At 41.1% G+C, this 26518-nt stretch overlaps 2 protein-coding genes across 2 annotated transcripts in view; one reads left to right on the top strand and one right to left on the bottom strand.

The window, feature by feature from the left end:
• Window positions 1–26518, top strand: part of tamm41 (TAM41 mitochondrial translocator assembly and maintenance homolog) — a 347761-nt gene that overhangs the window by 129307 nt on the left and 191936 nt on the right. The gene's annotated exons all lie outside the window — the stretch shown is intronic.
• The window catches only part of megf6b (multiple EGF-like-domains 6b), a gene marked incomplete at its 5' end in the record, with an annotated part of 75128 nt that overhangs the window by 41647 nt on the left and 6963 nt on the right, over window positions 1–26518 (bottom strand). Inside the window, one exon of the mRNA XM_080026899.1 lies at window positions 19459–19563. Within this exon, the coding sequence (XP_079883025.1) occupies window positions 19459–19563 (105 nt within the window). The remainder of the gene's footprint in view (window positions 1–19458; window positions 19564–26518) is intronic.

Here is a 26518-nt window from a genome sequence, read left to right as displayed (position 1 = left end):
ATGTCTATCTTTGAGATATGAAGCTATACTGTCACTGTAGCCAGTACCATTTTAGCATGGCTTTTAGATGAACACTTGAATTGTGTGCTGGCTCTGTCTAAAAGTTAACAAACTAGCTGCAACGTTTGTGAACTTTTAGGGCCAGTTTCACAGACATGGATTAAGCCTAGTCCTGGACTAAATGGAATTTTGAATGGAGATTGTCCATTGAAAGTACAATCACCTTTTGGAGTGTTTTTTTGTAGGACTCACTACTCAAGATGCAGCAGCAGTGTTAACTATTATGACACTATACATTGGAAATAAACAGGGTGGGCTATCAGCAGTCAACTAGGCAGATAGTTCCATGGCTATCAGCAGCTAGCTAACATTAGCTTGTTAGCTAAACTTTAGCCAAAAGAGTTAGAAACCAGATAATGTTAGCATCCATCCTTAGACACTTGACCTAATCTAATTCACCTTGAAGGTGAGAAAGTGAATCGTATTGGGCTTAACAAGCTCACTATCTAACAACTTACATTGGGACCACAACACTGCCTGCTGCACTGCGGGAGGCTGACCAGCCTCTGCAACGAGAGGCAGAGGCCAGCCGAACGTCGGCAAGTTTAAGATGGTACGGTCCACTGTAGGGGTGTTATTATTAGTAATTGGGGAATGAATATAAATAATTAGAGGGATATTTAAGTGTTTTGACCCCTGTACTGTTTTTACTGTTACGGGGGACGCATCCCCTCCGTGCGTTTCAATAAATTAAAAAAAAAAAAAAATCATAATTCAATGCGGGCCGCCAGATATGTTTCTGCGGGCCGCCATTGGCCCGCGGGCCGCACTTTGAGAACCACTGCTTTAACCAGTTTAAACAAACTATCTTAAATCTGCCAAACTCTACCTGTAACTGTTTTAATTAGGCTATATTGTACTTTCACCCATTTCATTTTAATTGCTGCCACTCTTCACCACTGTGTAAATGTTTCAATTGTTTTTCTCTTCACCTGTTGTTGTGTATTTGATGTATTTGCATTGAGTATTGTTTATGTATTTTTGTTTTTCCTTTGAATTTGTTTGAACTCGACGTCATTGTAAATGAGGGTCACCCCTCAATTGGTCTCTCGAGGATAAATAAAAGTTAAATGAAAAATTAAAAAATGTCCTCTTTGTGTTTCCTCAGACAGTGTTTTTGCTGAGCCATTGCAGAGGGACACAGTAACACAAAGCAGGAATTTGGCAAAAAAAAAAAAAAACTGTAACTGGATATTATTAACTAAACGTGTATAACTGAGACTATTTAAGCTCCAAATTATCTGCAGCTGAACTTGGAATACGTTCATTCTCTTGGCATGGCATATATTTTACTGTGTGTTTGTGTGACTGATATTATGTCAATCTCTTGCTTGTATGAAGGTGGAGTTTCTTCGCATTGTTCAATTTCGGAAAACAAACCTTCCCCATTGCTCGGTGCTGTTATGTCTTCTTGTAAGTGAATTACAAAACAAAAACACATCTGTAGAATGGGTATAAACTTGATGTCCCTACGGTGGACAACTGTTCCAAAGCAATCAGGTCAAGAATTACCAAACAAAAACTGAAAAAAAAATAAAAAATGTGGGATGCCGCAGCAGCAAAACACTTTGGATTTGACATTCCTCTGTTATTATTGTGTGACTTCCTGTGATAAGGGCCACAGCCACTGCTCCCATGACAACGGGGCCTAACGTCTTGGAAGGGCCAAAACTACACATAACACCACCAGCAGACCTTCTGATATTATTCTCAGGGGAGTTTTACGGGACCGGAAAAGTGCAGAGTTCATGGGTTTTTCGGGGGGTTTCTTAGGGTTGGGGTGGTGGCCTAACCGGTTTCCTTTTAGGGTTCCCTGATCTAAAAGCCTTCTGTTGTAATAATCTGTTCATTCCTTGGGTTGCATTCCCTGCTGTCCCTCACAGCTGCTTTCAATCAACCAGGTGCTTCTATCTATGAAGATGGGGAATTGGATAGAGAATCCATGAGACGTATTTGAGATAGATTTTTGGTTTCGATTTTCTTATTCCGAACAATCAAATATACTGCAACAGAACGAAAATATGTATTTTGTTGATTTATTGATTGTTTTAAACAATAACAAAACATTAGCAAATAAAAAATTAAAAAATTATGCGTTTGAGAAGGAGTAGGCAGAAGCATACTGTTCATATATATTCCTGCCCATACAATATCACATCCTTACAGAAGGAAACAATTAAAGGGGTAGTCAGCGATTTTGGAGAATCAGAGGTAGCGGATCGCGAGGAGATATTCACTGATTTTGACAATAAGTGATTTTGACAGCAGGCATTATCCAGGATTGTTGACTCCACCTTTAAATATGTATATACTGCATACGAAAAGGCAGGTCATACAACAACATACAACAAACAATTCTCTGTAACTACATTGCAAATGAATATATTAAAGAGGACCTATGATGCTTTTTGACTTTTATGACCTATAAACGTTGTTATGATGATTCATAGTCATGCTTAACCATACTAAATTATCAAATAATGACTTACATGCATTTCGACGTATTCCCTGCTGACCGTCTGGGGTGTCTGTGCAGAGCACTAAACACTATTCTAGCCAGTCGAGAAGTCACGTCTTCACAGCGGTCTACCCTTTCATAATTTGTGACGTCGCAAAAAAATGTGTGAAGTCACCACGCGGATGTTTCCATGTATGGTAATGCTGTCACTTCCCTGTTCGCGTCTGCCTCGCGCCCTTATAGGTCCATGCTCGCGCTTCCCGCCACTGAAAGTGTTCCGGAAGGAAGGTAACCAATCACAACGGAGTGGGGTTTGCAGGAGGGGGGGGGAGGGGAGCGGAGATTGCCGAAGCACAGGCGGAGGGAGCGGAGATGGCCGATGCACACACACTCAAGTGTTGACAGGATGTGCTGGATCGCCAAAATAAGAGAAAGAGCTTCCCGAAAATCTACATAGTTTTTTGTGATGTGATTCGTGTCAGGTTGCTCTATAGCAGTGTAAAACAAGAAATTAAGACCAGAAAAGTAGTGTAATAGGTCCTCTTTAAGTTTCCTCCTTTCTGTTTTGGTCAAATTGTTTATCTTGTATCTCTTTTTGAACTGTATAATATTATGGTTTGGTTTGATTTCATTGTTTACTTCCAAAAGGTCACCTGACAAACTGAAATACACATGCTTTTAAGTAGTTCATACAAGAGGTTGTTTAACATTAATTTACCTCTAAAATGATATCTCCCCTTCATTCAGATGAGGATTTCTCTGAAAACTGACGGGCACATGTGGCCGCAACTTGTCTGTCTGACTAACAAACCAACTATCTCTGACCTGGATCTGACCGTTTACTTCACACTCTTCCAATGGAAACTCATCCTCTCCTTTGAAATCTGATTTAACTGCCCCCTTAAAATGTTTTTTACAAGTGGCCATTGGAATTGCAACATTGTTACTGAAGGGTGCTTCACAAATAAAACTTGCCATACGTACATTAGGACAAGTTTTCCTTGAACTGGTGAACTGGGGGAAATATGCTCACCCCTGGCTCACAGATGTTATTATAAAAAGTGATTTTATGGACCCCCATAACTCCTGCTGGATTTGAAATGGGTACTTTTTTTTCCTGGAGTCAGATATCCTGAGAATCTCAAAGATGCATGTGTTATCCAAGCATTAACCCATGACACTGGGTCTTACATTGAGTAAGTTCTAAGGTTTTTTGTAACGCATCACTGCCAGACTACTGTCACTACTATCCGCGCTATGTAACATTTACAGGTAAACTGCATGTAGGCTAACAACAGATGAGATCATAACTTTGGCTCATGTTACCGTAGATGCCAGGTGTAATAACATGAAGCAAACTGTGACATGACATTTGAGGATTAGTCTTAGGATTCACGTCTAACTCGATTTGTAAATAAATAAAATATGGTATGAAATCACAAAACTTTTGGCAACTATTTCGTAAAAGTGCACACCAAATTTAGGAGTCAAATCCTTTGTGTGAATAATTTCTGGTATAACTGAGATATGACGTACTTTGACATAAAAAACATTATGCATTACAAGAGATAATAATTTGATAGCCAATGATTTAATGTAAAAATAAGACCAAAACGTTTTTTTTGCTACATTTCTTTCCTTCCCACTCTTTTGCCAGGCATCAGTTCAAGTTCAACATTGCCCCCTGCTGTTAAACTCCGGCTACATCAATAAAAGCCCAGATGTGCTACAGGATGGTTATTATAATATATAATTTGACCCTGTGTGATATCTGCCTCACTCTCATGTATCATGTTAACTAGAACACAGTCGACACAATATAAGTATTCAAAGTAAAAAGAAAGCCCACAATTAACTTGTCAAAGGGCCCACACACACACACTGGTAAAAAAAAACCTCTTCCACTTTGGTTCACCGCAGTGACTTATTCCAGAAAACTATGTTTGCTTTATTAAGCGTCCAACCCTTTCTCCTCCTAATTCTATTTGATGCATTTTAAGTGCCCATTTTGGGCTACAAGTTTCTTCCTAAAGCCCTATAATTGTGGCCAGCTGAGTTGTTAAGTGGTACTATCATTCCTACGTTGTGTGGCTTTTCCCGAAACCAGACGTTGAAAAATGTCCCTTTAATGACAAAGGACCTTATACCCCCCCCCCCCCCCCCCCCCCCCACACACACACACACACACACACACACACAGACCTCTGCGATGTGTATCTCGGGATGTTTAAAGACATGTGTACCTCCTTTCACAAACCGCTGAAGTTTCCATTAAGTCATTCACAGTCGGTCTCATTTTTGGAGTAAATAGTCTCACCATGGAATTAAGTAGTATTACAACTATACACATTGAAAAGCCACTTCCTCTTTTTCAAAACATGTTTTAAAAGACTTAACAACCAGGAGGCAACCATGTGTCTGAGGTCAAGCCAAAGCAGAAGCTTTTTTTAGCTGCTGTAGATCAAATAAGTCAAAAGAAACTCAAATTGTACCTTAAAGGTGGAGTCAGCGATTCTGGAGAATGCTTCTTGTCAAAATCACTTTTTGTCTAAATCTAATATATTCTCACGATCTCAAAATCTGGTGTTGATACACAGCCTAGGCTCTGTAAACTGGCATTGCTGTTATTGGTCTAGTCAGTTGAATATGATGGACCTTTGTTTGGAAAAAGGATGTTTGATGGTGGGACATTTTTAATGGGCATTTGTTTTTAGACATTCATTGATTTATCGAGAAAATCTATCATAATGGTCAAATTCTGAAAATCTATCTCTATTTTGAGTAATTATGTGAAGAAGTTTTACTGCTTGGTTGACAGGTGTGTCGGCCCGTGGCTGCTTTCCTGGAACTGACTCTTTCTCGTGTGAAAATGCAGATGAGCAGAATCTAAATTCTTTGCTTATCTGCTCGTTTAAACAGTTGTATTTTGTTTTCACAAGCTTCTTCTTCCCATGGCCTGTGTTGACAAGAAGCCACAGACCAGCAGTAAACTGTTGTGCTGTGAGAAGCACAGAGAAGCCCATCTTGGGTAACAAAATGTCAATCAATCAACTTGTTTGCCTCAGTGAGCCTATTACTCTCACCATGGAGCCCATATGTTTAACTATTTCTGCATGTTTGACAACAAGGGATTTATGTGTACATGATCAAATGTAGTGTTTGAGTTTGTATGTTTGGGTCCAATAATCCTCAAATCTGTGTTCACTGCACTGTAGGTAGGGGCCAAAGTGTGTGATGAGTTTCATGTGAATGTGAATGCATTTAAAGGTGGAGCCAGCGATTCTGGACAATGCATCTCTATCTCATTTTGTTGTTCAATATTTTTTTTGTCAAAATCAGTGAATATCTCCACATGATCCGCTACCTGTCTGTACTATGTGTGCGCTGTAAAAAAAAAAATCCAATGTTAATACACAGCCTAGGCTCTGTAATCTGGTATGTTAACAAAAGGGTATGTAAACAAACAAACGTAGCTAGCAACGTACAGTACGGACAGGTAGCGCATCGTGATGAGATATTCACTGATTTTGACAACAAGCATTTTTTTTAGAATCGCTGTCGGCCCTCATGTATGTTAATGTGTTATGCGATACCTCATTCTTGATTCATGCGGCCTTACAAAAAGCTGTGAAAAGGCCAAAGCTTGTCTGACTTATGTCACTCGTTCTGTCACTCGCCTATAAAAGTTACACACTGCAACACAGAAAGTAAGTAGGCCAAGCGAAACCTAAGCATGTCTCCGGAAGAACATTTTATGATCAACACACGGGCAAACACGGGTATACAGCAAATACCTCTTGGACCTTGGGGGGGATGACCCTCTTACCCTTTTGCGTGTGCTGCACCTGAGCTTGATACCTGTTAGGACCTGTTTTCAAACAAGCGTGACAAGCGTGTTTTGAGGGCCTGGGACAACACATGAAGGCCGGTATAAATCAAAAAATGGTACATGTCGTGATTTTCAGCCGGTCTTCTTCATGGATGCACGTGTGAGATATGCGGCTGTGGTATGTGGAAAAAGGCCTTAGGAAACGGCATTACCTACAGGGCAAACTGGGGCACCTACATGACCTACTAAGGGAATAGACACTGAGGTCACTCAATATTGCTTCACGTGCCCAAGCGTGATCTATCATGCATGGTTTCATAGTGCACAAAGTTAATGTATGTAATGTTAATGGGAACGCAGCCCATACAAACCAAGTCAAAGTCAAAGTCAGATTTATTTATATAGCACATTTAAAAAAACAACATTGGTTAGAGATTGCAGACTCTAAAGAAAAAAATACATCTCCAAATCACGGATTTCAAGTTAATTTCCTTAATAATTGATGGAGACATTGACATTTACACAAATAGCATTAGATTAACTGCCAAATCTTGGCTAATGGGAGACCTGCTAACATATTAACTGGCCACACAGAGGTGGGGGCATGCCAATGAACAAGTGATGTGTACAAAGATCCTCAATAAGCAAATATAAAAGAAAAATAAGAAGCATCACATTTGAACAGTTATTACTCGTATATTGATAATAATGATGTTATGAATGAGGGCTGTCTGAGGACCATGGGCCAGCACACAAAACATAAACTTTGTTATGAAGTGGAACTTGTTTTTCTTTTTCCGTAACTCGTTACATTTTACAACCGGTCAGACCCATTTTGTGACACCTTAGGGACTCCAGACCCACAGGTTGGAAAACACTGATTTATAACCTGAATTTCCAACCTGATACTTCTTGTGTCAATGCTGTTTTGCTTCAGCAGCTTCCTCGACCACCCAACCCTCTTTTTTTACATCCTAAACTTTGTGAATGGCTGTTTTTACTATGCTAACGTTCATGTTTCCTAAGATTTAGGGTTAGTTTTCCCGAAGAGGTTCCTTGTTGTTGCTCGATTCTTTGAGAGCTTTCCTGCCTGATCAAAATACAAGAAATATTTCCGTAGAATACAAGTTGAATTCGTTGTAAATTTGATAAGCAACAATGTCAGTTAAGTGTCTGACTCTGTACTGACGATAGATACAACAGAGACCAATTGCAAAAATAAACAGCTTTGACAGGCAGCTGACCCCATCTCACTACTGTACATTTATTTTCGATTAGCACTTGCGTTTCACACCTCACGAAACATCAGCAAGACGCTGGCTTTGCATTGAAACAGAGAGAGAGTGAGAGAGAGAGAGAGAGAGAGAGAGAGAGAGAGAGAGAGAGAGAGAGAGAGCACTCTTGTGTGAACGTTTCCCAGAAGGCTACAGTGCTCTCCATGTGGAGATAATACACAACAAGGGAGAAAAATCTTGTAGGTTGGAGGGAAAACAGAGATAAGAAGTGAAGTGTTTGGCCCGGTTGCATACACACAAGGATCTGATAAGTAGGAAAGAAAGGTAGAGAAGACAGATTTGGTCGAAATTATAACGAGATTTGTATGTTTCAAACGGTAGTAGAGGAGATAAGGAGAAATCTATGTAGCGCTGCTGCCAGATGAAGGGATCAGTCCACACTGATTATTCCTCTAATTGTATTTTGCAAACTCTTGTCACGGCCAATTTACACACAAGTTGACGGCCTTGCCCTCGGCGTGACCAGCGGTGACCTTTCATCAAGAATGCTGTAAAGAGCCTAATGAGACAGGGTGGGAGCCCGACTCAGCACAATTACTGCAGATTAGGGTGCTGCAACAGGATGCACTGGCAGGTAGGTGGCCAATGGATGTTACCCCACCCACCCCGACTACTGTTACACACGCCCTCTCATTAAGGACGCCTTTAGTGACTATATTCAGGAACAGGGCTGTATTCTCTCTTTGTCTCCATCTCTCTTTTTCTCTCTCTCTCTCTCTGTCTCTCTCTCTGTCTCTCTCTGCACGAACATACAGCAATCTACAGAAAACCCACACCTAAAAAAAACACTCAAAGTTCACCTTATCCAAATGAGACCTTGTTTTTTTTCTTTAAAATGTGTTGTAAGCTAATTCATTAGGTTTTAAAATGTAATGTTAAGAAAATGGTTTCAAAAATCTCTCTCTCTCTCTCTAAAAAGAGTTATTGTATAAATAATGAATAAATAAATCCCACAAATGTGCTGCAAGGTGCTACAAAGGGTCAAAAACTCCCCAGAAGGCAGGTTTTAAAGCAAAAATACCCCCAACAAATATCTACTGTTTACCCCTTTTCATCCTACTCACTTCCTGTTTTGTATCCTACGCTTTACTCTTCCACACAAAAGAAGAAATAAAACAAAGAATGAGAGGAGTTTGGGACAAAGAGGAGGAGAATGTGTGAGAAAGAGTTTTGCTAGGAGCCTCTGGTTGTCTACACGTCTCCATGGCCTCCTTCATTTCAGCTGCTCCGGGAGTCACGCTATGCTGCCTGCTAACAATACTCAAACTAAAAGGGATTAAACCCTCAATTGAAGAAAAAAAAGAAAAGAAAAGAAAAAGTCAGTGACTCTGTGAACGGTTGAGTTAAACTACAGTTTTTTTGTGGGGGGGGGGGGGGGGCTGATAGGAGAGTTTGTGTTGTAAAAAAGAAAAATCAAAAAATCCAGCCATCTTAAATTGGGAATAGCATGACCAGGTCACCAGCTGACCTTCTCGTTGTCTTTTGGGGGGTGGGAGGGGGGACGATGTAACTCTCTCTGACTAAAGTAGAAAACAGACTTTCACCTGTTCACAGACATTGTTTCAGCTGTAGCATGTTAAAGCCATCAGAATGAAAGCCGGGAAACCCTGACAATGATTTAGACCACTTGTGATCTTTCTGGACATTTACAATCCCATTATTAGTCATCTTAGCCTTTTTACAACGGTTTCACTCCCACTTAAAAACTGCTTTAAGGAGCTCAAGAGCCAGATCTGAAGCAGATAAAAAGGCAATGTGTTCATCTTTTACACGCAGGTTATATAACTTAATGCCCTGCTGCCCCAATATACCTTTTGACCTCTCAGTGGAGGATGGACACAATGACAAACTGCTGCAGCTGGCCTGGGATCTGTTTTACAATCTCATGGCTCTACTGTCTTTCATGTGGATACTGAACTGATGACCAGAAGAAAAGATAATCATCTCAATAATGTGTTAAAGTATTGTATTGCACTGCACTGATAAATGCTGTGTTCTGATTGGTCAATCTCGGCATTCTACGGGCAATTATTTATCGATTACACCCGCTGTCAAGGATAATTCACTGTTGCTATGGACCTACAGACATTGATGGATTACAGACATTAACCCTAGTAAACAATCTAAGAGCGTTATTTGAGCGTGTTAAAAAAAAACACGCTCTTGGTTTTGTTTCCATTCGAATCTTCTTTGCAGACTATTGGGACGAGTTCCTGCAATTAAGTGTTGGCACTGCCCAGGGCATGCTGTTACTAAATACAAGTTTAAGCTTTCAGGGATTTTCAGGGACAATTTCACCGAACAGATTTTTCTCCTCGCCAAAACAAAGATAGAAAAGCTGAAAAGTAACCCTAATTTTCCTTCTACATCAATTAGGAAAACCATTAGTTAAAATGAAGAACAACAGAGAACGCTTGATGGACAAACAAAGACGTCCATGTCCTCATTAGTATCTGGGGATGTGGTGGGGGGAGGGGAGGGGAGGGGGGCTGACTTGGTGCAAGTGGCTGGGTGAAAGATTTCTCAATGGCTGGTAGAGTTGGGTATACAAAAACAAAGACAACACTTAAACAATGAAAAAAAGATTATGGAAAGGATCACAATGTCTAACTTCAAAAAAATACAAGTAGTTAATGGACTTGCCTACCAAAAAGCTTTTTGCCAGAATAAGCAGTGCTTGGATGCTCCCTCGGCATATACAATTGTATATCTTCATATAAATGATATCTGGCCTACAACAGCTGACTTAACTCATCTACCAAAATCACTGTAAATAAAACGTATTCCCTGCTTTGACTTACAGCGTTTACAAAAAACGTCATGTGTGTGAATTATCAAGTTTATTAGAAGGGAAAAAAACCTTGAGATGAATCATCTAATTTTCGAGGGGGTCGAACACACACACACACACACACACACACACACACACACACACACAGCTCCCCCAAGCCTAACTACTCCGACACTGACTGACCCTGGGAAAATACATGAAGAAGCTAGTTCTAAAGTCTCACAACTTGTACCTAAAAGGTTTAGGATAAGGAGAGCTTATACAACTTCAACATTCTCTTCAGGCTGACATGTTTGGACCTTTTCCACCTCCTTCCTTAGTGAAAGAAAGGCCTGATCAGCCACACTGACTAGTCGGATCATATACTAATTCTGTGCTGAGGCCAAGGATCTCCAGTATTAGAGACCACAGTGTGCATGTGTGTTTGATTTTGGGGGCACTTAATCTCTAAAGTGCTCGGCTAACTCAGCATGGAGGTTCCTAAAATGTTTTCTTGATCCTAAGTAAAAACCTTTGAATGGTACTCAAGATTTTCAGGGATTTATTTTTACAATGGGGAGAGGTCTCAACCCCAACCCCAACCCCAACCCCAAGGCCGACACACTGAAAGCATCTCTGTCGCTACATTCCTGTGAGCTCCCAGGAACATGAAGGGCATGGGAGATATATAGCGTCAAAGTGTTTCTCCGCTGATCAACCATACAGTCAGGCTTGTACCCCATGCCGTGTGTGAAATGCTTTCCCCATACGGCAAAGCAATGTTCCCGTTTTACAACATGTGCCCTCCATAGCAGACCCCTGAATCCACCCTATACATGACAGATACCATCTGGGTCCCTGCTGCTGCCGCATGTCACTGTCAAGTCTCTATATGGCTAGATGAGCACACAAGTGAGTGAGTGAGTGAGTGAGTGAGTGAGTGAGTGAGTGAGTGAGTGAGTGAGTGAGTGAGTGAGTGAGTGAGTGAGTGAGTGAGTGAGTGAGTGAGTGAGTGAGTGAGTGAGTGAGTGAGTGAGTGAGTGAGTGAGTGAGTGAGTGAGTGAGTGAGTGAGTGAGTGAGTGAGTGAGTGAGTGAGTGAGTGAGTGAGTGTGTGTGTGTGAAAGTTAAAAGCAGCCACCCTTAGCTGGCACAAACTGGGTCCACATGCTGTCTTGACCTATGACCCCTCGCTCTCCCCTCCTGCAATGTGTTTAGCGCAGAGGGAGACAGCAGAAGTCACCACTGTCACGTAATTCAAAATTAGACCGCCTACCAGGAACTTTTAACAGTCTTATTTTTCCTTCAAGGATTATAAATGACCTGTAGTAGCAAACGAGACCATCAGCTTAAAGAATGCTAGTTGTGTATATAGTATTATTAATACTATTGCTACACCTGTGTTTACGAACAGTACTTAAATCATAAATGACCTAATCGCAATGCATCCTGCTGTCTCTCTTTCGCTTGCTTGGTTAACAAATGCACACGCTTAGGTGCTACTGCTTTTGTCCAAAGGTGCCGCTAGAATGAACAAAAACTCAAAGCTCCTTGTAGCTATATCAACTAGGAACACACAGTCATTCTACTACTACTTAAATCAATAGTGGTCTCCCCCCTTTGTATCTATTTCTCAAGGCAAAACAAAAGACACGCCATCATCACCATATCATTGCCTTGCTGCATTCCAATATTAAAACACTTTTGAGTGACAGCAAAGTGCAGACCAACAAACCACTCATTTGTAAACTGGGATTGGACATCTGGGAGGCATGAACCACCCACCTATTTGCTAACATTTGGCCTTAATGTGCTACAGCGGTTACCGTGACTAAGAATCTTAGAATGCATAAACATTGCATGCATGACAGACACGTAACAAGGAAAATAATAGTAGACCAGTAGGAAATATATGCACATTAAGGTTACAAAAATTCAACAAACATGGATCAGATAGAGAATTTTCCCCTTGGCCTGCTTTTAGGTAATTTACTGTGTGTGTGTGTGTGTGTGTGTGTGTGTGTGTGTGTGTGTGTGTGTGTGTGTGTGTGTGTGTGTGTGTGTGTGTGTGTGTGTGTGTGTGTGTGTGTGTGTGTGTGTGTGTGTGTGTGTGTGTGTGTGTGTGTGTGTGTGTGTGTGTGTGTGTGTGTGTGTGTGTGTGTGTGTGTGTGTGTGTGTGTGTGTGTGTGTGTGTGTGTGTGTGTGTGTGTGTGTGTGTGGTGAGAAAAAAGGTGACAGAAGGCAGGTTACAACAGGCCACTGGACTGTAATATTGTGAGGAAAAGCACACTATTGAACTTCAAGTAATTGCAGAGCAGGACGGCTATTAGAGACACAGAGGTAGGCCTACTGCCATCTGAAATCACCTTCCCTGAGTACAGCTCTACACGCACACTCATCCCTGTCTTAAAGGGATAGTTCAGTATTTTTGAAGTGGGGTTTTATATGGTATTCAAGCATAGTTAGTCTGTTACCTTATGCAGATGGGTCTGAGTTGAACAGCTGATTGGCGGACTTATACGACGCACATTGGCGTACTAATACATGGCCGAACTATGCTTTAAAAAAAAGTGCAACAATAAACGGCTGTCTGGCAGCAAACTAAAGTATTGACAATTAAAAAACATTTCCTACATTTTGCGTATCATTTAATCGATATTCATTTTTAAATGGTAAGCATTTATTTATTTGGTGAAAAAACATTTTGTCTGCTGGCCCCCTCTGCAACAGTACAATGCTGCAAAGATACGGCTACAAAGATATCTCCCCCAAAGCCAAACTACTTACAGTATAGTGACTGCAATGATCTGATCTCCATATAAAAGAGGATGCCTTGGTGCGTGAAGATTTGATAATAAGTGTGTTGTCTTCCGAGGTATTATCTATTGTTCTCTCTTTCACTTCATTCCTGACCGGACATCCCTTGTTCAAGTCTATTAACTTCGAGGTGTCCTTTTTACAAGACAATGGATTTCCACAATAGCTCCAGGGTTGCTGTCCTGACCTTGCACCTAACACTAACAAGCATACCACTTCACAATGCGGCTCTAAGAATATACATTGTACAAATGCCATGTCGACAAGTGACAATTGAGTTATGCAAAATGTTAAATTTAAATCTGTCTGGATTATGGGTAGAGACTCAAGGAGGAAATTCTGTCCATAAAATAAAATAAAAACTTCCATGTGTTTTATTTATGCCACAAACAGGAGAATCGAACAGTTGAAGAGGATCTATTTTGTTTAAATTATTCATTTGCTTTTTAACGATAGAATAAAAAGAAGAAATATTGATTTGGATGGGATTAGAAGTCATACTGACCTCTACTTTACCTATACATCTGTGCATGTACAGCATACTGCCTCATTTTTTTCCAAGAAAATTTTGAAAGAAAAGCCATGAATTTACTATAATCTTGGTGGATGACTTTAAGTGACTTTATAGACAGTATGATGTACTTACACTTGCACTAAACTAAAAGCTTGGAAGACAACTGTGCTGTGTCTGAGAAGGCATGCCTGGGAGCCTGCTCTGAAGCAAGCATTACAGAATAATGATAATGATGATGATGTGTGTCATGAGTGATGTTTAAAACGAGCTGGCCCTCCTGGCACTGCAATGACCCCGAAGCCAGCCAAGATATGATGAGTTTATGGTTCAGTGATAATGTGCGAAGAGCACAAAATGACACGCATGTGCCCTAACAGAGAAAGAACCCTGCAATGTTCAGGTTTTTCTTTTTTTGGGATTAAGAAAACAAAAGCCTAAATTTGACATATGTTAAATCTGAACAAATGTCTTCGCAATAAACGATTTAAATTGGATATATGGGTCTCCTTAATTTACGTTATGACATAATCCATTTGTTTTATGATTTGGAGATAACTTTCATTTTACCTTTTCACTTCATAGCGGTACACAAGCTTTAGAAGACATCTAAAGATTCCTGAAGTAGGGCGGTAACGTTTCATGTTACAAAGAGTGTCTGTCTGTCTGTCTGTATATACGTCTGTCTGTCTGTCTGTCTGTCTGTCTGTCTGTCTGTCTGTCTGTCTGTCTGTCTGTCTGTCTGTCTGTCTGTCTGTCTGTCTGTCTGTATGTGCCCAGATGTCAGCTGGTTTGAAGACATCTGCCCAGCTGCCAGAGTCTAAAAGCATTGGAAGCTGTTGATCCCAGAGGATCGCACTTGTCTACTGATGACAGGCTGGATAGTGAGTACATCAGGCACTAAGTCACTAAAACTCCCTGGATAGAGAATGAGAGTTTTAAAAAAGGACGTTAGAGCAAAAACAAAGAAAAAACTTTATAAGTACAGATACCTGGCAACATAAGAGGGTTGCCAGATCTGCAATAAATCTGTTATATTCAGTGGTATAATTACATTACAACTTGAAGCCTAAACCTCCTATGAGGAACTTTTAAACGTTTATGAAACTGTCACATTTTTCTTCTGATAATCATAAATTACCTGGAACAGCAAACGAGACCATCAGTGAAAAGAACACTATTTTTATATAGTTTTTTTCCTGGGAACATAGACTAAATGAGCAGCAATCCAAATCAAAGTTCAGAAAAAGTACAAGAATTTGTTCACAAAAGTACATGATATCACATTTATCAACTACAAACCAGTGAGACAAGCGCAGACTTGTAAAATGTGCAAAATTGTTGTAACTTTCACAAAAATGTTGGTTTTATCTGGAACTCCTTTGCTCAAAAGATGAAATATACTGAGTCAAAATACTCGCTCTAACATATGGTTGCATTAATGGCATTACTAATTCAAACCATTGAACCCAATTCCCTTGACACGGTTTCTTAAAAGTGCTACAGGCATCAAAATAATTTACACAAGTATGCCGTCTTGTCCCGAGAAGTCTCCATCAGTCATGTCATATCATACAACCTTGTATGATCGTTCCTGCTGTATAATGGTATAATGGTTTGGAAAGTATAGCGCTAAGGCAGTTGACACATTCAAATAAAAAGGATTTACCGGCTTTGAAAGAACTAGAAGAGCCTCTAGGCACGGATCCTCACTTTACCACATACTTAAGGAACACATTCAAAATGTCAATACAATACTCAGATACAACGCTACTAAAAAGTGAAGTAGATGACAGCTTCAGACAACATTTTTAAAGCGGGGCACTAATTGGCCCCCTTTGAACGGCATAAACACACACACACACACACACACACACACCAATTGCTAGACACAAACATAGACAAACCACATCAAACACTCTTTGCGAGGGGGACATCACCACATGTGACTGGGGAGGAATGCTTACAGTAGAGAGAACCATCTCTATAGTGATCAAATGATGAGTGAATGTCAGGCTGAAGTGCGGCCACATCCTCCACACTGCGGCTACGGCTTTTTGGTGTAAACATGACAAGAGGGAACAAGCTCTAACTGACAGCTGTGTGAAGCATATGGGACCGCGGCAGCAGTCACTGAATTATCACAACGGCGGCAGCTTTTTGCGTGTGTGAGCAACATCCTCCTCCTGTCTACACACAACAACCATATTTAACCAGGGCTCAAGAATGTGACAGTTACAGCAAAATAGCATGCAGCCCCGACACTGCAGAGTGTTTTTCAAAATGGCCTGAGCTATATGATCAAGAGCCATCACTCAGTTTACAAGTGTAACTCATTAGAATGTTTTCCATTGAGACACTTGGTACTTAGCCTGCAGCTATTATCTGCCCTCAGGACACTTGACTCTGAAGTGACCTGTACGTGCATAATATCATAAAAAGGGACAGCTGTGGTCCCAACAACATAGTTTTTATTATTTATTGGTCACTTTGGATGGTTACGAGGAGCATTGAGTTTTTTATTGATTCTAGTGGAACCTTTGTACAAAAGTGGTGGTGTTTTTACGACCCCAGGGCCTGCTGTCCTACAGATCTTTGCTAGCACATGTCTGCGGCGTGTGCATTTGTTTAGGAAGCGAGTGAAAGAGGGAATGCATGATGCATCGCAATGAGGTAATGCCTACATATGTGACTATGTCAGATTAATGATGTTAAAATGACGATGGTGAAGAAAAGTCAACTTTGATTTAGTAGTAACTCGTGAAACACACCAGGTCTGACTGCAGTAAATCAATTTTGTCTAAGTTCCCAGGAAATCTGACCCGTGCAAACGCATTGATATTAACTATACAAAAATAAGTGTTGTTTACACTGATTCTCTAGTTTGCTGTTACAGGTAATTTCTGATCACCAGAGGGAAAATGAGTCTCATGAACACTTAAAAGTACCAGTAGGAGTTTAAGCATAACATCTTCATGCCCCCCTTTACATCATGTTCTGGTATGCTACATCGGATTGGCCAAATATATTGAACTGTAGAGAGTGAATGCATGGTATCTGGAATAGGCTAACATTTATCGCAGTTCAAGCAGTCTGAGATACATCCTCCCCGCTCAGCCGGAGTCGCTGACAGCCCCTCAACTCTTCATCCAGTCTGGCCCCATTGCATGCCAATCACAAGGGCAATATAACTGCCAGAGAGTTTACGGACTGATAGCCTCCAATAGAGGGAGGGTCAGGGTGTGGGGGTCTGCTGCTGCTGCATAGCTTCCCACCAGCTAAGGGCCCCTAGGTGCCCATTGATAACAGCTATCATTCACAATGCAGGACAATGCTATAGTGGATCTCAATGTGTGGAAGGGAAGAGGGGGAAAGCTGATGTCTGAACTGATATCAAACAGTGGAGCTCTCGGGTCGGGGGCAAAACGAAGAGGGAGGGGGGACCCATAAAGTGAAGGGATACAATGATATAGTTGTGGGAATGTGAGGAAATGTTGAACCAAATGAAGACAATGCAGGATTATAGATGTAAACCTGCCGATTAGATCTCAAGCCGCCATGTTTAAAAGGCGTTGCTCGTGATGGTTTCACCATAACATGTCTTCTTCCGACACACACTTACAACAGGATATGGACAGTGGTATGTTATGGTATTTTAGGAGGCGTTTTAAAGTCAGAAACACAAACACTGAGGCTTATAGTTTAAATGGTACAGGACAGATTTATCTTTTCCTTGTTTCCTAATGGATGGGGGTAATGCTTTGACAGTTTCCTGAAAAACTGAGCATCCATATGACCAGCTCTGACACTTCCTCTTGTGCGCGATCCGTCTTGTTTAACTAAACAGACGTAAATCACACGAGTCTGTCTACTTCACAGACACCCTTTAAACTCCTTCTGATGGGGATTGAAAGAAAAATTAATATCATAAGATTGAGGATATAGTGCACGATTTGAGTTTGAGAGTGTAGCATCATGGACTTTTTTTTTTTTATTCCTTACATTGGTTTTCATGGTATGGAGGGAGGGATAAGAGCCACTGTATCTCAGCACTATGTACCATGTCCATGATCCAACCTTATGTTTCATGGAAATGTGCCATTGTCTTCTTGACTGTTGGCGGAGGTACGCGGATACTTCTCATCAAGAACAAGTATTTGAGCTAAGCTAACTAGCGATGAGCGACCTTTTCCCATGTGGTCTTCAAAAATGCACGCACAGTTAAAGGAATGGTTTCTGTCGCCTGGTCGTGAGCCTGAGAGTGAGGCAACAGGCTAAAAATATAAGATATGTTGAACTACTCCTTCAAAAATACAAAACATTAAAAACCAATGAGATTTACTTGGATGTTTGCAAATACACTATAAGTAACTGTGGAACTAAGTTACATTTCATCTACATTTATAATGTACATTTTTGCCTGATGAGCAAACATCCTATTCAGTAGATGGCTTCAATTTTCCTCAAAGACTCTCCACTAGTCCCCTAAAGAGCAGCCGGAAAATGGGAACTAATGGCCTTGGCTCATGGATCCACTGTCCTTGTGATTAATTCTCTCATTCAAGCATGAAGTAATCAGAAGTAAAGCCCGGTCAGCTTAACTACCACAGAGAGCTCTGATCATATAGACTGGCTGTTAGTGCTGCATTTCCCAAGGTTTTGATCATAAGTTTGATAATAGCCATCGAGGAAGTGAATGTACAGTATTGTATAGGCTAAAAGGTGTCGTGAACTTACATCTGTTGGACTGGAGAAAAATCATGAGAAAATCATGTGTGAACAAACAAGTTGGCAAATTAAAAAGAGGGCCAAGATTGTTGTCCCCATAGTTTTGAACTTGGGCTTATGTAACAAAGTGTGTAGTGTCTAGGAGGTCTTCATTTTGAAGGGAGAGATACTGTATGTGATGATTCTTCTGGTACAAAGTTGACACTAAAGAGGAATTTCCTGTCGTGTGGTGCTATCGGGGGACAAACAACAGAATCCTCCGCTGTTTTACTTCAACAGCTTCAAATTCAAACAATGGGGTTGCTGATAAAATACTTTGGCTGCTGGCGAAGGAGAAGAAGCCAAATGCTGATGCCAGGAGATTCGGATTCACTCGTATAGAGAAAAAGGCCACCACTCAGACAGACAGGTCATGTTCTTGCAGGCGAATTCTGGGCCTTGATATGCCCTACCTGCTTGTAAGACAAAACTGATTCTCCAAAGCATTCATCCCCTTCTGCACTCAAACTTTCAAATTCTTCATAGGGTCTTATAGGCTATTTACTTATTCTATTTTGTTTACCATTAACATATGATCTTAGTGTCGTTTTAAGTATATCACTAATATACTTTATTAACACTGTGTTGATATTTTTTTTTTTTTTATTTATAAAATTACTATTATTGAGCATCTAAGCTTCTTACTGTAGCCGTTTGATTTTCTTGTGTTACATGGTCTATACAACAACTTGCTCATAACCAATTGCCCCCTTTGGGATAAATGAAGTAGTTTGAATTGAATTTAGTATGGGGAACAATGTACAGTGTACAGAGTACAGTGGGGAAGCTAAGCTGACCAAAATGGATCAGAATTATAGGCTCCAGAAAGAGCCAAGATTTGCAAGCTGCTATTAGTTTCAATCAATGCGTGAAGAGTTTTCCGTGACCCCTTCTTTTACTGTAGCGATCTTTTAAAAACGACATAACCACTAATCAGGAAGTGTGCTACTCACCATACTGGCAGCTGGGTCCGTTGAATCCTGCAGAACAATGACACAGCTGGGTGGAGCCCTCCCGACACTGGCCCCCGTTGAAGCACACGCCGTAGCTGCACATGGCTGCACCGTGGACGTGTTGACAGGGTCGACAGAAAGAAGACACAGACAGAGAGAGAGAGAGAGAGAGAGAGAGAGGGGAAAAATATAGTAAGTGGAGCATGGAGACACCTGGCTGTTGTCAAGATGAGTTGTCAACATATGCAAGTATCAAACAGTGACTGGGCTCTCTCTATCAAAGCCTTATCACTGGACAGTTAACTACTGACTAAAGAGGAACCTTGGTTGTTGTCCGCCAAGCAGGATTTTGGACAAGTGAGATAAATTTCACAGAATTAGAGCGTTCAAAAGTCACTTAAATGCAACTTTTGCTGTTTTTTTCAACATTAATATGTTTTGCCATGTGTGACTTGTGAAAGTATGAGAACAAACAACGATCTCTTTTTCTCCACCTCCGCCTTTCTGAAAACCTGTGTTCAAAAACCCATTCAGGTTTAACCCCTTATGACATCATAAGGGGTGAAGCCACACGGTTTTTGATCATTTCCAACTGAGCTTAGCACTACCTCCACCTGTGATAAGCCACATCCCCAGATACCCCTGATTTTCACGTGTAGTTAGATTCAGGGCCAATCAGAGCAGACTGGGCTTTTTGAAAGACGGGGCTTAAAGAGACAGGCTCTTAAACGGAGCGTTTCAAACAGAGTTTTTTGGACTTTACACCATGAAAACAGTTCATGCTAGAGACCCGAATTCCAAATTTGGACCTGAAAATGAGCATAATATGTGACCTTTAACTCCATTTTCAAGACTGTTTCAAATGAGTGGCAGCAACAGCTTGGTATAACTTTTAAGGGAAAGGGGTCTCTCTTTCCTGCACAGTTTAAGAATGTTCACTGAGAATGGCCTTGACTGATGAACTGAACCTTCGATCAGTGTCAAAAAAAGAAAGAAACAGAAGATCCTACAGATGTAATTAGGTCAGTCATGGGATAAAGGCAGAATGCCACAGGGCCAGCATTGCGCACCTGTCTCTTGGAGCCAGCGGCCGTGTTTCCATGAATCCCTGTAAATCAAACTTGCCCTCACTGGTGAAATGTAAAGAATCCAGGACGCATCAACAAACAGTTAGAGCCATATGTATTTCAAACGTTTGAATCCTCCGCCGAGGTGTACCATCACATTCCATATACACTCACACAGAACTCACATTAGTCATGATATGAGTTATTCGCGTGTGTGTGTGTCCAAGTAAAGTACATGTGTTCTGAAGTCTCCCTGTCTGTATAGCGTATGTCTCTGTGTGTCCAGCAGCCTAATATCCCCGTGAAGTAAGACACAGCTGTTAAGGACAGGCCTGTTGTTTGAGCAGAGTACAGTGCTTAGTGATGACAGAGGATTGATGTCTGTAATTGCTCTTCTTGAGTCCGACTGGCAACATGTGGGCAGTTGGAGTGAAAAGAAAAAATGTAAGAAAAAAAAAAAACCTCGTCCCAGCTAATCACAGGAGGAATTTAGGCGCCAATCCCCTCGGAATGATTGCGAATAAACCATAAAAAAAGCCATTTTAAAATGAGAATCTTTTGCCAGATATGCATTTTTCTGTCCAACTAATCCAAATGGATGCAGCATGACCAATCATCACACCAGGCGCCGCCAGCTCTGTTGCCATAAGCTGGCCTTATAAGGTCATAGTGAAGGTAGTACTGATGTGCCCAAGACAACTCAACACAGAAACAGTGTGATTGTAGTTCATCTACAGATTTTAACTTCATTTAATCCATATTCTTACTAGATTTCTTCTTGTGTTTGATAACACATAGTCCCGACACTTTTACTCTTATCCATTGTTGTAATGTGCTCGTTCTTTGTATTGATGATGACTTGCTGCAAAAACAATTTCCTCTGGCAGTAAAAAATTATGCTTTGAAATAAACTGAACTGTTACTGAAAACGAGAGCATCAGCATAAACAACCATATTTTTATAAATGCCTTTGGGCTGGTCCAGAACATAGACAAAATGATTTACAGCAGGCAGACCAGAAAATCTTGTGTTTATGAACGGTACTAAATCAAAGTTTACTTTGCTTTACCAATGTCATATTACCATTAATAATCTGACAGTCACAGTCACATATATAAATGCATTACCTCATACGGTGCATCTGGTTCTTTTTTTCCACTCGTTTCACTTTGATTATTGTTTAAACGGTTATCAAGAAACGTATATGTACATCTGCTGTCTCCTTTCAACTGTAACATGTCAGTAATGGGGAATTACACAACATCTCAAGACAAAGGAGAAGGACATGAATAAGTGCTCTCTAATAATCACAGATTGAGCCAAGGCAATTTCATCCATTCCTCTTTAGTAGATTTGCAGTCTAAACATCCGCCCTGTCATCCAGCCAAACCCTCGGACACCTGCTCAACAGTTGGACCATCCAGTGGCTCTACGACAGGAACAACACACACACACACACACACACACACACACACACACACACACACACACACACACACACACACACACACACACACACACACACACACACACACACACACACACACACACACACACACACACACACACACACACACACACACACACACACACACACACACACACACACACACACACACACACACACACACACACACACACACACTTTTTCATGACCGACCCTGAAGAGACCACAGCACTCGCTATACAGATGCACATTGTAAAATACATCCACGGTCTTGTGCACAATATGTAATTGACTAAAATCTTGCCCAATTTGTGAAGCAGCTGAAACCCTACTCCAACAGGAAGACCGATCTGACCATTGCTAATCTGCCCCATGATGATGACTTCCAGTTCCTCAAGACTGCGTGGCTACATATGCTATTATACACTGTAGTAGTAGTTCAACATTACAGTTACATAGCTATCGGCACGTCTGTGGTTTCCCTAATGTGAGGGGAGGTTTGATGTGGTGAGAGCTACAGATGACAGACGGGCAGAATAAAGCATTACTCGGAGGTCAGTTTTATTTGCACAGTTTCAAATAGATCCAAATTCTTCAGGACTATTATAATATCACCGGCTGTGAGAGATCACATTAATGAGACATTCCAAAATTGCGGGGATTTTTTTTTTCCTAAAAAAAGGTACACTGTGTAACTTTGCGTGTGTCAGATAAGTGCATTTTTTTTGGAGGTAGGCCTATATTCTCATAAGTTCATAAACACATTCTATTCACAGGGAAAATTGGATCCCTGGAACACTGTTTGGAGTGAGAAGGCTACCCGAAAAAATTAAAGTTTCACTGTTGTCGTTAACAGCAGCAGGGCACAAAGTTTTGTTCACAGACATAGTGTTAGATTTGGTTACAGCTGCCTCCAAAATGATATCGTTTTCATTTATGATGATAGAATTATTCAATACCAAGAATTACACATAGAGTAAATATGTTTTATAAGATAACTGCAGGCTCTGCAAATGTAACAAGTCCGCCTCCTTTGAAACTATGTAGTGCACCTGATGAACAAAAAAATGTACCAAAGCAAAGAGGTCAGATGTTTCTCAGAGTCACTTCAGGGCAGCACGGCCAAGCGACAACTAGTAAAATGTACTGTACTACATTCCCTTCCTCTGAGATGTGAGAGACAGACACACTGGATTGTTTGGCAGCGACCCAGTGACATTTTTGGGCCGGCCCCCGTCCCGAGCAACCCCCCCGTCCCCCCTTACACTGCTGCTTAATCTTCCCTGAAATAATTCCTTAATGTGGCATGCACCGTGGAATAAAACTCACTCTCATCCGTTTTTTTTGCTGTGAATGCCTCCAACTCCATTACAAAGACACCTTCTCTGAGCGGGATTAACAGAGCTAAGGGGTCGGGCCACTCGCAGCCAAGATAACTGAGAGCAGGTGTCAGTCCCCTTACAGCTTGTGAAGGGGAGATGACCACATCAACGCTGCTGTGTTTGTTTAGGCTCCGGCATAACCCCCAGGAGTGCTACCCCAGAGGGAGACCACATTTAGGGGGGGACAATTCACAGACACAAAGGCCCGCGGTTCATGGCTCCATTTGGTGCCATAATTGGTGCTTGCGCTTGCCGCCCTGCATGAGCACTGTATTTTGAGGCAACAAATCATCGTTTTTGCTATGCGGAGGAATGTGTCATTTCAAAAGAATATGGAGGGGGAAAAACTAGGGCAAAGCTATTGGGAGATGATCTCTCTGACAGGTTGCTTTTGTAAGACGTTAAATAACCATTTGTACTAGACACTGTAGGTCAGTTTGACAGAGCAAGTGGGCATCATAATGCTTAGCAAAAAAAATTCAAATGTCTCGATATGTAAGTCCCTGCAATTAAAATATATGGGACACTTATTTATAACTTGTTTACTTGTTTATATTACGTAGGGAGTTATGTGGATGAGAATATCGACAATTGATAACATGACAGAGGCTAAACCTGATTAAAAACACCTACACTGAAGCAAAATGACCAGTTTTTGACCGACCACATTGAACTCCGAGCCGAAAGCCATTAACACTGTATATAGTGATCGCCATCGCAATAATAAACAATGTTATTGCATGTTTTCCTGAAGTCGTGCAGCCTTTCTTTTTATCCCCTTTCTAGCCTTATACCATAACAAAGTGGTTCTGGTGATGATGCCTTTAGGTATTTGCTTACAGCTACGTATGTGTCAACAGTCCCACCACAAACACTCAAACACAAACACAATTTGTTCTGAAATTTCTGCTGACCCGACTACGTCTGCAGGCACATTACTCATGAGTTCAAAAGGCATCCGTCAGTGTTACCAGAGGCAGTGTTCCGACCGACTAAACAGTCTAAATTACGACCCTGTTTTGGACGTAAAAATGCACCATAATATGTCTCAGTTGGCTGAGCGTATGGGTGCGTGTCTATGTGTTTTCAGCTATGCACGGTGCAGTCCCCATGACCACTGAAATAGTTGACGCTGTGCTCCATGACACACACAGACACACACACACACACACACACACACACACACACACACACACACACACACACACACACACACACACACACACACACACACACACACGCACACACACACACGCACACACACACACACACTTTTATACTACAGAAACCGTTGTCAGGCCTTGTATTGCTTTATGACTTTTTAAATTTGCCACTTCAACAGGTTTGATTGAAGGTTTTTAACTTGATGTTTGTCTTGTTAACAGGACGGCGTACTACAGCGCAAACAGACAAGAAGTGTACACACACACACACACACACATACACACACACACACACAGAGAGACCACCCATAGATAGACAGAAGAGCATTTCCTCTTATTTCACATGTAGCTACATTCGCCAGCCGTCTCCCACCACAATAAGGGGACCAGTTCCTATTCAGCAGTTAACGAGTAGGACAAACTGCAGTAGCCATTGTCCCTGCCCCTCAGCCCCCTATAGTCACAAAGCTTATTGTTGCCGTCAATCAGCCTAACTGCTCATTTCCACTCCCGCGCTACAAGGGCTAACCCCGTCCACACTCACTCGGCCTGTGGCTACTCGCTGGGGTAAAAAGGTTTGACTTCTTTGATTGAGTGGTCCTCCAAAAAAAAAACGTTTAAGTGGAGAGGAAGTCGCCATCACAAAGTCAAGAGCTCTTCACCTTCGGGAGGAGCAGATAGTCATCAGGCCAATTGGGGAGAATTTACAAAACACACAACGAGTCACCTCGGATGCACTTGAGGGTTTTCCAAAAACCTGAGTTGACTTTTTTGTAAAGACAAGAACTCATAAGAAACAATGAATGGTTTGGGCGCTTCGATTTGAAATAGAATTAAATAGAACACATTTTAATCTGCAATGAGTTTGATAAGTGATAAATCATTTCTGTTTTTCTAACAAATATCTGTACCATTCTTTGGTTCCAGCTTCTCCACTATCAGGATTTGCTGCATTTCTCTGTTTTAGATCATTGTAAACCGAATATCTTTGTGTTTTGGACTGATTGGTCACACAAACTTGACATCTGAAGACCCCATTTTGGCCTCTCATCTTTACACTGTTATTCCATAATATCTCAATGGTGAAGCAATTAAACAAGAAAAAAAATCGGATTAATTGATAATGACATTAACTATTGGTTGCAGCCCTAATTTGAATGTACCTATGAACAAGAGCAAACCTACATGTTGAAAGAATTCTCCACTTTTTTGCATCCTTCTTGATGGGAAACATCAGAACTTGGAAAACAGAACCTTCAGATATTTTGCAAAAAAAAAAAACACTCGAGAACTTCTTTTAATGGAAAACTCATAAAGCTTCATAATCAAATGATCGTAGCCCGAAAACAAAAATATATGGAAAACAAATGGGAGGGGGGTCAAAATAGTGGAAAGAAAATAACCAGACGTCTTCTGTGCTGTGGTGTATTATTTCTCTCCAAATATGTGACTAATTACGCTACGCAAAGAATGCTAGACAGCACAACAACTGAGGCCATTCATTGTGAGAGGACGTCTACATGTATATAATGGGTGGAAAATAGAGGCAGACAAGAAACACAGGTGAACTAATGGAAGGACAAACCACTCAACTTGCAGCCACTTCCAAGCCGCTGCATGTAGCTCTATCCACAACATGATTAGACCCTCTTAAAAGGTGCAGCCAACGATTCTGGAGAACGCTTGTTGTCGTAATAATTTTTTGTCAAAGTCAGTGAATATCTCTTCACGATCCGCTACCTGTCCTGTGTGTGCGCTGAACAAGAAATGTGGTGTTAATACACAGCCTAGGCTCTATAAACAGGTTTGTAAACAAGGGGGGGGAGCATCATAGCTATAGCAAAATACCCGTTTACAGAGCCTTGGCTTTGAATAAACACTGGATTTTTTTTTCCAGCGCACACACAGTAAGTACAGGAAGCGGATCATGAGAAGTTATTCACAGATTTTGACAAGAAGCATTCTCCAGAGTAGCTGCCTGCACCTTTACTTCTGCTCACT

The sequence above is a fragment of the Ammodytes marinus genome (genome assembly GCF_949987685.1).
Source record: "Ammodytes marinus genome assembly, chromosome: 4".
Lineage (NCBI taxonomy): Eukaryota > Metazoa > Chordata > Actinopteri > Uranoscopiformes > Ammodytidae > Ammodytes > Ammodytes marinus.
The sequence above is the reverse complement of the archived record's forward strand: the minus strand, read 5'-3'. Positions and strand labels throughout refer to the sequence as shown.